The 16,485-nt window shown below is 36.2% G+C and overlaps 1 protein-coding gene across 6 annotated transcripts in view; it reads left to right on the plus strand.

The window, feature by feature from the left end:
• BicD (Microtubule-associated protein Bicaudal D) overlaps positions 1 to 13,571 on the plus strand; it is a 90,129-nt gene extending 76,558 nt beyond the window's left edge. For 3 of the 6 annotated variants that reach the window (XR_012410446.1, XR_012410447.1, XR_012410448.1), the window contains 6 exons: positions 1,914 to 2,279; positions 2,342 to 3,342; positions 3,411 to 3,628; positions 6,303 to 6,554; positions 6,620 to 7,220; positions 12,445 to 13,443. Coding sequence is in view for 3 of the 6 variants with exons in the window: in XM_073969047.1 (XP_073825148.1) it covers positions 1,914 to 2,279; positions 2,342 to 3,342; positions 3,411 to 3,628; positions 6,303 to 6,554; positions 6,620 to 6,794; positions 12,445 to 12,562 (2,130 nt within the window). In the remaining 3 variants the exon portion in view is untranslated. Of the gene's footprint in view, positions 1 to 1,913; positions 2,280 to 2,341; positions 3,343 to 3,410; positions 3,629 to 6,302; positions 6,555 to 6,619; positions 7,221 to 12,444 lie in introns of all 6 variants that reach the window. The other 3 variants (XM_073969047.1, XM_073969046.1, XM_073969048.1) reach the window with 1 other exon arrangement.
• The last annotated feature ends 2,914 nt before the right edge of the window (positions 13,572 to 16,485 follow it).

Genomic DNA, 16,485 nt, shown 5'->3' on the forward strand with positions numbered 1-16,485 from the left:
TTGTAACTGCATATGATATGTTTTTAAGTAAATTCTTCTGCTTAATCTGGCTCTGGATCTTTCTGTAGTTCAATGAATGTGGCTGCTTCGATGGGTTGTAACCACAAAGTTTGGCAGGGCAGTTGAGAGGCGCAGTGTGTCGTGCGGGCTTGTGACGCATTCTGAGACGATGTTTTGCATCAATTCTTATGGCATCAGAGACTACACCTGTGTGAATGGTATTCAAAACTGCTTGTAACGGTGGACATATCTTTCTAGATCATGAAGATCCTCCTGACATGCCTGGGTGGGGGATCCTATCCACCATATGGTGATTAGAATGACTCTCACGGTAACACCTGAGTAAGTACTGCAGCCAGAGCATGCTATTGTATTGCTGTACTTGAAGAATTTTTGCCTCCTCATGTAGATGATCCACTGAAGATATTAGGAGGCACCCTGTTGCAGTTCTCATGAATACTTTTCCGTATATTCGGGGACCACATACATTCCCACAGACCGACCTATCGAGTTATATGAGGTCAAGAAGTTTTCTTTATTTGCACCCCAAGTGCTGCCGGCTGTGACATGCGCGGACGACGTGAACATGCTGTCGAATGTGACCCCTAGAATCTTGGGGTAGTTATTGATCGGAATTCTACTACCATCGACCAAGACATTCAACTAAGTGCTCACCTCTGCAGTCCATGTGGTGAACAGACTGACCGTAGATTAAGTGGCGGATATTTACATATTTCTCGCGTGGGAAAAGGTGGTAAGATCAGTCAAATAGGAGTTCAGCTAATGAAATCAGGGAAGGTTCCTGATGCCAAGATCGTACAATCATCCGCATACATTACGATGTCAATGTCGTCTGTAGGGGGCGGAATACAGGAGATATCATCCCGCCTTGGGGAACTCCCTGTTTCACTCTACCGGGCTTGGACTTATTATTCCTGAGTTCCACGTACGACTCTCGTCCACACATATAATTAATTATCCATCGTTTCAAACTTGGCCGAAAGGAAGTCTGCTCAATGTACTCAAAAGCGTGGGGTGCTTGACTGTATCAAAAGCATTTGACAAGTCGAGCGCCACCAACACTGTCCTATGATACGTCTTGCTTTGGTTTAGTCCTCGACTAATGTGTGTGCAGATTCCGTGCAGCGCTGTGTTGTTTACGGAAATCGTGCTGATGATCGGCAAATGGATAGATGTTTCTGACGCTGGAGAGGAGTAAATCCTTAAGAGTCTTTGCTACGGGCGACAAAAGCGAAATCGGTCTGTACTATTCACCTGCCAGCTATCCTTACGTGGCTATCGTAGAGGAACCACGGTGACATTTTGCAGACTTTGGGTAAGATTTGGGTGGCTAGCGACAGGTTGAGAACTTTGGTGAGATACTCGACTCCCGGCTCATCCAGATGTTTCAGTGGAGATTCTATCGGTTTCCCGTATATTATAAGACAAAATCGACTTTTAAAAAGTTTTCGTCTCTATCGGAAGTTTTAAGCGAAATAACCATTGATGTGCTATACTCTTCTATACGTTTTCTCTCATTAAGTTTTCTTTCGTTGTTCTTTGTCAAGAGGTGGGCAAAGTCGTTATAAAAAAAACATTATTAATTTTATGCTGCAAATTTCGATAAAAGAAGTCTTGAGACTATGGTAGGACGAGCTGAACAATGGCTGTTTGTAGCTATAAATATCCTTTTGTTGTTCGAACTTTTGTTGTTTTTGGTTTCATTGATAATTCCATAATTATTTGCATTTCATAAGCATTTATCGGAATTTCAGCATTAACGCACACACACTTTTCCATTCCGCCATATTCTTGAATGCCCTACTTTTACTTCTTGCTCCGAAAATATTTTGCTTCTTTGTTTGTTTGCAATTAATTTATTCCTTTTTTTTTGTTGTTCATTTTCTTTTTAGGCTCTTACCAAATATCAGACCTCGCAAAAAGTCACAACAAAAACTGGCATAGAGCAGGAGGAAACACTGCTTAATGAGTCGGCAGCAAGGGAGACATCGTTAAATTTACAAATTTTAGAATTAGAAAATGAAGTTAAGCAACTGCGTCATGAATTGGAACGGGTGCGCAATGAACGTGATCGCATGCTGCAGGAGAATTCCGATATTGGACGTGACAAGTCCGACAATGAGGCGGAAAGGTTACGTCTTAAAGCTGAGCTCAAAGAACTCAAATTTCGTGAAACACGAATGCTTACGGAGTACTCGGAATTGGAGGAAGAGAACATTACACTGCAAAAGCAGGTCTCAAGTTTACGAAGTTCACAGGTTGGTATTTTAAAATTAATGTTATAGATTGTCAGATATTCTAACCCATCTTTCTTTCCTAGGTTGAATTTGAAGGTGCCAAACATGAAATTCGTCGTCTGACTGAAGAATTGGAATTGCTAAATCAACAAGTTGATGAACTGGCGAATTTGAAAAAGATTGCCGAAAAGCAAATGGAAGAGGCTCTAGAAACATTACAGGGTGAACGCGAAGCTAAATATGCTCTCAAAAAGGAACTTGATAGTCATTTGAATCGCGAATCCATGTATCACATAAGCAATTTGGCCTATAACATCCGGGGTACCATTTGTGATGACAACACCAGTGCCAACAGTGATGGTGAGGATGACAATTTGGCCTTGAAACGTTTCGAAGCCAATTTGTCGACGGAACTCAAGTCACCAGATGGCACTAAATGTGATCTATTCTCCGAAATTCATTTGAATGAATTGAAAAAGCTGGAAAAACAACTCGAAGCCATGGAGAATGAAAAGACCCATTTGACGGCCAATTTACGTGAGGCCCAAACCAGTCTGGATAAATCACAAAATGAACTGCAAAACTTCATGGCCCGTCTGGCCATTTTGGCAGCTCATGTGGATGCCCTGATGCAACTTAAAAAGCAATATGACAACAAAGAAGATTCACAAGAGGCTATTAAACAACAACAGAATGAAGAAAACATTAAACAACAACTACGTGATACTCTGTCCAAATACAGTAATTGGTTTACTTTGTCAGCCAAGGAAATCGATGGTCTTAAGACTGATTTGAATGAACTACAAAAGGGTTTGAACTACACCGATGCCATGACATCGCTGCGTAACGAAATAACAAATCTGAAAAACAAACTCATGTCCACAGAACAGAAATCGTTGGATTTGCAAAGCGATGTCCAAACTCTGACAAATATTTCACAAAATGCTGGTCAAAGTTTGGGTTCGGCTCGTTCTACATTGGTTGCCTTGAGTGATGATTTGGCCCAGCTGTATCATTTGGTGTGCACGGTGAATGGTGAAATGCCAACGAGAGTACTATTGGATCACAAGAGTGATGATATGAGGTAGGAAAATGGAAATTGTGTTATTCGAAAACAGTGTTTAATATAATAATTTTCTATTAATGTTGCAGCTTTGAAAATGATTCACTGACCGCCATACAATCACAATTCAAATCCGATGTACTCATATCGAAACCACAAATTATTGAAGACCTGCAGGGATTGGCTGACTCAGTGGAAATAAAGAAATATGTTGACACTGTATCGGATCAAATTAAATATCTTAAGACCGCAGTTGAACACACCATTGAGCTTAATAAGAACAAAGTTCGTGGTGATGTTTCCGATGGTAAGTTACATACGTTTACTTTTTTACACATAAACATTTTATTGGATGGATATTTCTTTATGAATTTTCACGGTCAGTAGCTTAGGTCTCATGTGTAAATTTTCTGAAATTAACAAATAATGAATGAATGACATCCTATCCTAGCTGACACCCTTGTCAGAAGTTGCCCAGGCTGCCTTCTGTGCTGACAAGGAAGTCCAAGGACTTCCTATTCTCGCAGCAGATAACCTTGACTCCGTTGAAAGGAGCGAAGCTACCAAACTGTGTATGTTTGGGAGGTTATTCGTAGTTCGAGAACACAATGTCTCTCAGGCGGTTTACGATCACAGCCATTGTTTTTATACCATCAGGCCAAAGATGGTATATACAATTTCATACGACCAAAATGTGCCTCATCGAAACAATGGTTTTAGATCCCAAGTATGTTTGGACGAAATTCGTTTCAGAAAATTCCCCACAAAAGTCCAAAAATGTTCGCAAATATTATGTGCACGATAACTCTCCACATCTCAAATCTTCTAGCAGACATAGATCAGCTTCGAATATGGACTATATGGGTCCACTCCTACGGGCGCCTCCCTCACAAAATTTCAGAAAAGTACAGTTTAAGGCCTGCTTTCGACTTGTTTTGATTTTTTTTGCAATAGATTGTTCTCGGTCCCATTTTATAACGGCACAGGGGGAAGTCCATGCTTCCTGAGAAAATATCCCGAAAGCTGTAAAACCCCACTACCCAACAGCTTTCGAACCGGACACTGCGTTGGTCCAAATTTTCTATATCGTAATATTTTTCCGCATATTAAATAAAATTTCAAGAAGATCCTTATCGCTCCACTCCTTCCGGTACCTAACCCACGAAAGTTCAAACTTTTTTTGCTAAAATGGTACGCGCGATATCTTTGAATGAAGCAACCGATTTGGTCGAAACTTTGGATCTCATAATATATTGTCCAAACATAGTGTAAGTTTGAAAATGTCCATACCTCCCTCACAAAAGTTTTACATTTTTGTGTATGTGCAGTTTAAGGTCTTTTCGAGGATCCTTTGGAAATGACTGATGGGCGCGATATCTATCGAAAGGAATGACTTCCAAAATGCACTATGTCGGTCCATTCCTTCAGGTACCTCCTCCGCAACACTTTTGAGCTTTAGTCTAAATCCATATTTTTGTCGGCAAGTTAACCAAAAAAGGCCATTTTTGTTGAAACGAATTTTTGTTGTTGTTTTTTTTTATTATTTGAAAATGTTGCCTATTAGGCGAAGGTCATTTTTTATTAATTTCTCGTTAGAGACGAGCTTACTGACCAAGATGCTTTTTGAAAAAGGAAAGCCGACGATACGAACCCACACAATCACCACTGTGTGATATGCATGTTTCGCCTTTGGTTTAGGAAGGCTCCTCAGACACATCGACTGTGGGGCGGCTTCGCTATCCTCTAACTTATTTCCTCTTTCAAATGCAAGTTGTTTTTTTTTTACAAAGTTGAATTTTTTGTTCAAATCTTTGTATGGCTTTCATGACAAACGCTTAGCGTCGCATTTGAAAGTTATGAGTTTGGTTCTGAACACTAACACGCCGTGACAACACTTTTTTCCATGTGTTTTTCAAGGACGTGGGTTCGAACCCCAGCCTTGCTTAAGCTGATTTTTATTTTTACTTGAAAATTTTGCCTATTAGGCGAAGGTCATTTTTTATTAATTTTTTAATTAATTTCTCGTTAGAGACGAGATTACTGACCAAGATACTTTTTTGTTGTGTTATTCGATCTATCCATAGATGAAAGTTTAAACGCACAGAGTCGGAAAAACAGACGGATACTTTTTTACTTGTTCCCCTCACTCGAAGATCGTCTGAGACCATAAGGGACATTAGGGTATAATGGCTGCCTCGCCTGCTTCATTTCTGACATAATAAAAATAAAAGAATAAATAAGGCCGAGCAAATTTCGAACTAGGTTGGCCTTTTCTTTTTTGTTCTTTTATCAGAAGCAAGCACGGCAAGCAGGCGAGGCTTCTATGCTATGCTTCTATGTAGGTTTAAATGCAGCTAACCCAACAACAACACCAGCAGTCGAGGCAGCTTATGTACCCAGACCTTTAGCCATGCGGTGACGTGCCATGTAGCCTTACCACCAGTGGTATGAGATCTGGAGGGCACCTTGAGGCTTTGGTCAGCTTGTAGGGCAGCCTTGGCAGTTGTGCTACCATTTCGCACTTCAGTCTTCTAACTATATCGCCCAGAGGGTAAAATATAAAACTTTCGTGTGTTAGAGTTATATCCCCAAGGATTCTGTGCCACCTGAGATAAGTAATATACCACGTTTTAAATGTACTTTGGCATACGTTTTTATGTTCTAAATAAGTTGGCATTGCAAAACGCTGTAATAAAAACAGGATTTCATAGACGTTCATTTGCCACAATGCAACGTAATATTTTTCAACAAAAAAATGAGAAATTAGATTATGATGTACTGTTTCAGATGGAAAAAATCAAACATAGAAGTTTTGTAGTTTTCTTGGAAAAATTCATGGAAATGGCAATTATTGGTTTTTTTGCAAATTAATACAGAATTCTAAAGCTTCGTAGTCTTTGTCGAAAATTTCGTGAAAAATGTTTTTTTTGCAAATTAATATAGAATTACATTTAATCTGTCTTTTTTATTTCTATTCCTAGGTGATAAATACAATCGCGAAGAAGTCGAAGAACTGCAAGAACAGATTATTAAACTCAAGAGTCTGTTGTCGACGAAACGTGAGCAAATCGCCACCCTGCGTACTGTGCTCAAATCCAATAAGCAGACTGCTGAAGTTGCACTCACCAACCTCAAATCCAAATATGAAAATGAGAAGATGGTCGTAAGTGAGACCATGTCCAAACTGAGAAATGAATTGAAAATCCTCAAAGAGGATGCTGCAACATTCTCAAGTAATTATTATAAATATTTGAAAAAATTTGATTCATTTTTATTAATTACTTTCGATCTTTTATAGGTTTGCGTGCAATGTTTGCTGCCCGTTGTGAAGAATATGTCACACAAGTTGATGATCTTAATCGTCAATTGGAAGCTGCCGAAGAAGAGAAGAAAACTCTTAATCAACTCCTGCGTTTGGCCGTTCAACAAAAATTGAATTTAACACAAAAATTGGAAGAAATCGAAATGGATCGGTGGGTTCATTTGGGTCGTTAATAATTTTAAAGAAAGCAACAACTACAAATCGAGCGATTTTCTCCCATTTGTTTTGCTCATAAATCCCTCTTTTAATTTAATACCACTATGTTGAAAGTTCCTTCGTATAACGTAGCAATGATTTCAATTTTTTCTAGTCTCTTGTTTTTATTTTTTTTTCGACATCACATCATAAGCAAAAAGTTTTCTACTTGAACGACCGACCACCCACCATTATTTTCATTATTATTATTTATCTCAAGTTCCTACCCCCCTTCTCTCACTATCCAATATTTTTCCCCCACATCTTATTTTGGTGTATGTTGTGTGTGTGGTCATTATTACATTTTGTTTTCCAAAAGAGTTATATTTGCGTAACGTGTGTTTTCTGTTTTATTACCATGCTGTGGTTTTATTTATCATTGGTAAGCGTTGACCATTTTAAGAGCTTTTTTGTTTGTTTGTTCATTTTATATATGCCTACTACATATGCACACTTCGTATATATAAATATATACTTAAGCTTGCATTTCAATACATACATATACACAACAGCATACCAATTACAAGTCCATTAATTTTACCGCCCTGAATCATTTCACTCCCACCCATTTGCACGTACTATTTCCATGTAACCAAATGCCATTTTGTAAATATGAACATATAAACACATTTATTTATGTGGATGCAATCCATCCATCTCTCTTTTGGGGATTATATGCTTAATTTGCCACTAAGCGGACCAGTGATGGGAGGAAATGAAATTATTCCGCTTAAAGGATGGCATTATTTATATTTTTCTCTTTTCGTCGATTTTATCATTTTCATTTAATACCACACCCTTTATATGGAAAATGTTTTATAACACCCTGCTTTTTCTGTTTTTATTTAAATTGCATGATTCAGTTCCCTTTCCTGTCCCTAACTATAGAAATTTACCTACTCAAAGTAATTTTGATTGTCAGTATATGAACATTTGAATCGAAATTTCTATTCATTTATTACAATAGAATCTCCATGTCCTTAGTTTTGTAATTTTAGCTAATGTTGGTAATCTTGTATTAGGTTTACAGAAGCCTCGGCGCTTTAGGAACATTATTGCGAAGTGTAATGTTGAAACATTTCTATATTTCATTTAAGAATTTTAATTATTATAATTCAAATTGTTTTTTACATTTAACAAGTAAGACAGTATCAGTCAACTGTGCCGACAGAGATATACATACCCTCCGCCTCGGACCTAAAGAAAAGAAGTAAACATAATACTTCTGACGTCTGAGTTTTTGAGACATCTTCTCAGACAAATTGTACCGTCGTGACTAGCTTTTTGGCCATTATATCAGGAAGTATGGGCTTGTCCCAAAAAAATTGCACAAAAATTCGAAATGATCCGAGACGATCCGGTGTCCACATTTATTGTGGGATGCCGATTTAATCCATATTCGAAACTGATCTATGTCTGACAGTAATATTACCATACGCAATGTTATGACCAATCCGGTTATTCCGTTCGAGAGTTATCGTGCGCACAATTTTAGCCAATTTTTTTTTACTTTTGTAGGGGAGGCACCGGAGGAGTGGACCGATATGTCTTTGAACTTAAAACTAAGTTTGAACAAAATATTACGATACCCAAAATTTGAACTAAATCAGTTGATCCGTTCGAGATCAGACATACAGATTTCCTTCGAACATTCTTGGGGTAAAACCATTATTTCGATGAGGGGTTCTGTTCGTCATATGTTGATTAGAATGGCTCTCACGGTAACACCCGAGCAAGTACTGCAACAAAAGTATGTCACTGTGTTGCCGCACTGGAAGAATTCTCATGTATTTGGTGCACTGAAGACTTGAGGAGGCACTCTGTTGTAGTTCTCAGGGCGGCATTGTCACAAGTTTGAATAATGGTCAACAAGGTATTTTATCTGCACCCCAAGTACAGTCGGTAGGGACTTCAGGACCTTTTCATATATTTCAGCTTGCCGCAAATAGTTTTGACATGAGCGGACGACGTGAACATAGTGTAGAATGTGATACCTTTGAATCTTAGGGTAGTTAGTGGTCGGAATTCTGCTACCATCGACCAGAACATTCCACCCGGTGTTGTTCTTCGCAGTCCATGTGGTGAACAGAATGTCCATAGAGACTTAGTGGAGGATATTCCTTGCATGGAAAAAATGTGGTAAGAACAGTCAAATGGGAGTTCAGCCTTTCACAAATCACATCTCGGAAGGTACCTGACGCCAAGATCGTGCAATCATCTGTATACGTTACGATCTCAATGGAGTGGGTGAAATACAGGAGATGTAGAGGTTAAACAGTTCCAGAGATATCACCCCAACTTGGGAAGCTTGTTTGACCCTACTGGCTTGGCTTTCTTGTTCCTGAATTCCACGTACGACTGAAGTCCACACATATAATTGACTATTAAACGTTTCAAACTTGGTCGGAGTGTAGTCAGCTCAATGCCCCCAAACAGCGTTGACAGTATCGCAGAGCTGTTGTCGTGTAGTGCTGCTTAAGACTCCGATTTGCTAATGGAGACAATTATTGAGGAGATGATCTGACCCAAGAAAAAAGTTGTCAGGCCAGGTGACACGATGGTTATACCTGGCGAACTGCGACACTCTCCGCTAATTCTGGTAGGGGCGTCCTCATTGATCGTGCCAGCACTATAACTCTCAGATAATTTCCGAGGAACGAATACAGAACTCATGATGCGCATTAAAATCTCCCAAGACCAGGTTATGACCTACCAAAAACGGTCGAATGCTAACCTGAAATACAGCTATTTACCGGCGGGGGATGTATACGTTCAGGAACTCTACCTCGGCAGTTCCACACCTGTTACACCCATACATTCCATTAGGGTCAGGCTCAAGCGAGACAGGTCTTTATTCAACAGGCTGGTGCATTAACAAAGCTAAGCTCCACTTCTGACGCGATCCTTCCTAAGTATGTTGTAACCATCACAGCGCTGTAAGATCTTACCTCGGAGTCTATTTCAATTAAATTGAAAAAAAAGGATAAATTTTCAGTAGAGGTGGGAAATCTTATTCATCGTTCACTGTCCTCGTTCAAAAACTTATGAGTAACGTCATATAAACTAACGTGTAAAATTACGTATACGTAGTTTTTATCATACAAACTACCGTAGTCCATTGGTCGTTTAATTGAACGACATTGGTAGAACTCTACTTTGCAGGGATTGGAACATCAACGGTAGATGTTAAGTGCTGTGTTTGCGGCTCCTGTATGTATACTGCGGGAGAGTCTCGTATTCTGATGACGACGACGACCCACTGGGGCTGTGCTCACGCAGCATGCAGCAATGTAGTCCCTGTCGTAGACCCTCACATGGACAAGTCCAGAGCAATCCCTGAAATGCACCCACTCCTGGCATCTAATGCATCTCACTAAAGTTTGAGTTTGGCATCTTTACTGATGAGGATGTGGGGAATATTTTTGTTCAAAGTATTAACCCTCATGCGGCTCATCGAGGGGTTTTTGGGTCCTTTGTCGAAAATCGTTCAAAAACGTCTTTAAAATGTGATCATATCAAATCAAAATATTTTAATAATATTTTTAAATAAAAATTTCCCCCACATCCTCCTCAGTAAATTTGTCACTATATACCTAATATGCAAGGATTCCCAGATATCTCAAGGGGTATCTGGGGTAGCGGTAGTGTAGAGTATGTCGCAAAAATTTCAAGTCGATCGGAGCAAAATTGCCTGAGATATGAGCATTGTATGTAGCGCGGAAACTTTAAATGCGTGTTTTTCGAAATGGCATTTTTTTTAATAAACGAAGATTGGCCCACCTGTTTTCGAGCTATCGTTGCACTATAGGTAATTTGCCCTGTTTTTAAGGCAAAAAGTCGATTTTGCAACTTCTAATAATAATAATTTTTTAGTTGTCATTGAAAAAAGAACATGTCAAAATTTATTAATATGAACGACATTTTTCAAAATGGCGTCATTATCGCGTTTTAAATTGCAGTCAGACTGAGAATTTTGAAGAAGAACTAAAAAAATATATATTGTAAGGCATATTTCAATGTACTTAAAACCGCGGAAAAATAAAATAAATATAAATATATGTAAAATGGGATAGATTGGCAATTGCGAGAGGAATTTATTTCATATATAATATAGCTTAAACATTTTGGGTAGCAAAAAAAACACAAAAGTCAGAAATAAATATTTTATTTTTCTTAAACTCACTTCATACAGACTTATACTAAATTGGCCGTGTTTGGCTGCGATTTTGACACCTAGAACAAATTACTGAAAGTCTTCTGCATTGGTATTACTAGGTTTCAAAACCCGATTTTGCCCGTTTTTTGATATTTATGAGATTTTATTAGGTTACTTCTCAATAAAAAGTCTTAAAATTGTGGAAGTTTGGTTTGAAGAAATAAATAATAAATGTAAAAAATAATGTTGTTTCCAATTTCATTGCAAGTAAAATAGTAAAGTAATGGCGACAAATTGTTCGGTATATCCGTGGTTTTCTATAAACGGTGCGGAAGTAATAAGCTTTATTTTATCTGTCTATTACATATTAATCATTGATACGGTTTAAAGGAGTACTAAACTCGTCTTTATTAACGTATATTCAAAAAACATGCAAAACTGTAGTAACAATTCGTTGGAAAATCTACTCGCGGGGACAAAATTTGTGTTACTACCGTGATCGTTTTAATCAGTTTGTTGTGTATAAGAAAACTAATGAAAATGACATTGGAAAAAATAGCTTTGTTCGTTATATATGTAGTTGCTTATAACCGTTGTTCCTGTTATCCGAATTTATCTGTAAAAATCTTTGTTTTATCTCGCCTTTACACATAAATAATTTAAAAAGTTAAGAAATCCTTTAATTCCGCTGTTATTAATTTTTGTCTCAAAAACATGTCAAATTACCTATAGTGCGTTGGCACCGCAAAATGCTTTTACAAAAAAAGGTTTTCGCAGGTAGCCATTTACCACAAGACTATGCAATATTTTTCAACAACAAGAAGTAGCTTAAGATGTGCTCTTTCAGAGAGAAAAATGATCTACTCAAAAATATTAATAGTTTCTTTGAAAAAATTCATGAAAAATGAGTTTTTTTTTTGGCCTGTACAACTCGAATATTTCAAAAAAAAAAAACTGGAACTGGCGGAACTTAGCCCGCCTACTTAGGTTACACACCGATGTAAACTTTCAAAATGACGCTACACGTGTCTCATTTTTTACTTCTACTTTCATAATCTCGGGGTTTCCCATCATTAAAAAAAAAAAATAATTTAGTTGCACAGTGTTTTCAGCGATGATAGATAATAATAGATATTAATATCAATTAAGGGTGACGGTTCTATTTATTTTTAGTAAAATCGAAAATGGTTTTGGCGTTTTCAGGCAGAAGTTAATAATGGCTTAATATATGTTTATATACCCTTCACATAAGGAACATGTGACACAATAAACCCATTTCCCTGGTGTCTGTTTTTAAACATGAACCATTTTTGGTCGACGATTTGGTATAGCTCCAATTTTAGGTAGTTCGATTCAAATTTATTGTCAATCAAATTATTTTGATTTAAAATAATCATTGCTATATGTACATTTTATTAACATTTAATATTTCGCATATGTGTCTTTGCAGAGAAATGCGCCATGCTCGTCGTCCTATGCCACCACAGCGCGGTACTGGCGGTAAATCATCTTTTTCGTCACGGCCCTCAACAAGAAATCCGGCAAATAACAATCCAAATAACTTCTAACATAAAATCAGCGTGCAGCGTAAACTTTTAGCTTTAGTTTATACTTTACTTAAGTTATAAATTTAATTTAATGCAACAACAAAAACAACAACAGTAACACCACTACTAAAAACTAATACACACACGAGAAATTACTTTAATTTTCGTCGCTAACGACTATACTACAATTCCTATGCAATTTATTAACAATCTTTTTCGTATTCTCTTTTTTGCTATTCTTTTTCTTTTGTTTTGTTAAGTTTATGATGAATGTATTTTGTATTGTATTTTACTAGTAATTATTATTATTTTTTCTTTTGGTTGATGGGTATTATTTTTGAAGTTTAATTTAAAAATAAATTAAATTGAATTAGTTAGGCAAAACAAAATAAAAAAATTAAATAAATTATACAAAATTTCCCCAATTCCAGCAACTTTACGTCAACAGAAGTTGTGGGCGAAATTTTGTAGAAAAACTCCCTAGAAATATGTATTATTTTTTTTTTTGATGCAGAATCAATTTTAAATTACTTCTTTTTCCAATTGCATCATTTCCCTATTTACACAGCAAAATACACCCACACACATACATACACACACAAAAGCTATAATGAAACTATTTTATAAATTTATTATATCAAACTGCAACTTTTTTGTGTAATTTATATAATGTATTAATGATTATGTATTATTATACAAGCAAACAGAAAAAAACAACAACAGAAAACACAATTATTATTGTTATAATAACAAAACAACAACACAGATATTTATTTATATTTTATTTAATCATTTTCAAAGTTATAGAAAAGAAAAATAAAATTATTATTATTAATACGGTTTGTTACTTACCACACACACACACGTCCATTTAATGCAATTGAAACAACAACAAAAAGAAATTAAAGAAATTATATTATATTTATATATTTACTAAAGAAATCAACTACAATCAAGTTCAACTTTCTTTGTATTGATTTATTTTTTCTACAAAAACAAACAAAAAAATAACAAACTTGCAAAACACAAACACACACGAGTTATTATTTGTTTATGGAAATTTCTTCTTGAAGAATTATAATTGTTATTCCATTTGCCTTAATTTGACCAGATGAATGTGAGAAGAAACACTCAGCTGGAGACTTACGACGAACATAAGTGAAAGCGTTGTGAAAGCACATGAAAACATGATTCCATTGACCGTAGAGTTTGTTGGGAAACAAAACTTATCGGCGATGGAGTTATAATTATAAATAAATTTGACATTTTTAAAAGGACCAAACTTAAATAACTTAAGTCCTTGGGAAAGTAAACTACATGAATTTGAATGTTATACATGCTTAATAATATTGATATGTGTTAATTAATATTTTTAATGGATTTTTAAAACAGTTAAAAAAGTGAGTTTAGCCCCACTCATACATTGGCGGCTTTTTGAATCAACAAACTTTGGGCAGAGAAGAAAGGGCTTTATTGGATATTGATTAACACACATTTGCTCTAACACATGGTGTAAAGGAGAGATAAATAAGACCAGGCCAGGTATACATAACACTTAGCTGTCAAACCGACATATATTGGAAATTTTATGATCCATTGTGTTCAGCCATGAGATTGGCAAATGTGAATAAGGAAAATAGAGGGGAGAAGAGGATTAATTTGGAGAAAGACAATTGGTTTGTATGTGATCCAAGCATTGTACTCCAAAGTGCGGTAATAGATATTTGAAACGCAGAATATAGGCAAAATAAATATATGTTAGAAAGATGACACTTTGCAAAACCGAAACAAAGCATACTTCTGTTGCGTGAGTGGGTTTCGAAAGTTAAGAAAATGTAGCGTATCGTACGATCCCAGTCCGCAGCGAATGTGTTGGGTGTCATGCTGTCGATTCGAGTCCAATATGACTTGAGGCTGCTTGGCAAGAACGCATTCGAGACTAAAATCAATCGTAACGTTCTGTTGAAGAGACTCAGATATGTTCGATAGTATATTTTATTCGGTTATATCGTTGCTCTGTATCCAGATTCGAAAGTGCTACAAACTGGACTGGCTGCGTTCATAAAGAATCAGGAAACAGGTCAGTGATGTTAGCTGGGCAGCTAAACAAATGCAGCGTGGCGTGTCGTCCTAATCCACACGCATGACATGTGTGTTGGGTGGGTATTACGCCATCAATTCGGGCCCATTCGGTTGAAAAATATTCTGTAGCTAGTATTCAATGCTCAATTTTACCCGTCATGCTTCGAATCATGATGTGTACGCGATCCCTACGTAGCGGGGTGGTCGCCCCCACGGTCGGAAGCGGTGGAAAAGAGTGGCGTTGGGAACGTTCGAAAAAAATGAGGCGGGCGCACCGTCCGCATCCTAATTGAGCTAAAACCACTTGTGTTTGCATTGGCCGCTGGCGTTCTACAGCTGTCATGTACGGGTCTGATTCCAAGCACAAAATTCACACTATACCTTTGAACTGCCTATGCAACTGCATCGGTGTAAATGCTACGCTGGCGTTACTAATAAGCTCGTTGTTCCTTTGGACTCCTCTCTCTCTAGGTAATGAAGATCTCTCCTGGCGTGCCTAAGAATAGATTTTTTAATTTACTTCTCCAGTTTCGATTCAATAGTACAAGAATAGAGCTGGTGGAACAACAAAATTTTACATTGCTTTCACAACGCATCGGCTTTTCTTTCTAGCTGGAGTTTTCTTACATTCAAAAGAAAATCGTTATCCGCTTTGTTGAGTTTAGTTATTGACCATGCTTAGTGAAAATTGTTTGGAATTTCTTCTAAAGAATATTGTGAAATTATTATTTAATTGGCTTTTCGTACATTATGCATTCTCTGTTTTATTATTTTGTTAACCCCAAAGAAATCCCAAGAGAAAAATGCAAAACGCTGTACGCAAAATTAACGATGAACAATTTGAAAATAAAATCGATAAGATAAAATATATTATTTTATTAAAAAAGAAAAACAAATAACTTTTTTGGTGTTTTGATAGGCAATTTTAAATCGAAAAGAGAACTAAATGCAAAAATAAAAAAATAATTAGTATCCGACAGTTTTTGTTAAAGAAAATTAAACAAATAGCAAAATAATTGGTATTAATAAACAGTAGATGCAACAACAAAAGCAACAAATTAAAACGTAGATATTATGTAGCAAATAATTAATTCCTATACCTTACCTTAGGGCAATGGGGCTATTGTCTTATGATGGTTTTTCTAAACTAAAAATACAACAATGTAGTGGCAAATTGTACTAAAATATTGAACACAGACTCCGACATATTAGCAAAAAATAATACTTTAAAGTTTAAACAAATAGAAACAAAATTATTTGCCTGTTCCAATGAGAAAAAAACTAAGATACTTCTAAAGGACCTCCACTATCACAACCATTATTATTATTATAAAAGAAAAGACATTAAAATAATATTATTTACAACATTAATATTGCAGTCAAAATACTAACAAATAAATATCATATTTACATTTATATTTTCTTCAATTCATTCTTCATTTACTCTTTTGTCTGTTTTCCTTTCACGTCATGGCATTCTGCACCCTTTTCCCAATATCTATCAAAACTCTAATGTGCTCTTATGTTACTTTTACTTTCTAATTTATATTAAAATTAAGTGAATTTTTTTAGTTCTAGACATTTTAGAAAATTAACAATAAAACACAACAAATTTATAAAAAAAAAAATATTAAAATATTTATATAAACAAAGATACACAACACAAGAAACTTCAATTTATGTTTGTTTTATTTTTAATTCTGATTTTGTTTACTTTCGTTGGTATTTTTTAACGTTTTGTGCCCATGTGTAGAAGCCGGCTCAATTCGAATTGGTCTTGAATTGATGGTCCGCAGGATACAATAATAATCGTCCTCGTGATGTCTAATAATGCGAAAAGCTTTCTATCAGCCGTTATTACA

Source organism: Musca autumnalis, unplaced genomic scaffold (genome assembly GCF_047663935.1).
Source record: "Musca autumnalis isolate F117 unplaced genomic scaffold, ASM4766393v1 scaffold_2, whole genome shotgun sequence".
Lineage (NCBI taxonomy): Eukaryota > Metazoa > Arthropoda > Insecta > Diptera > Muscidae > Musca > Musca autumnalis.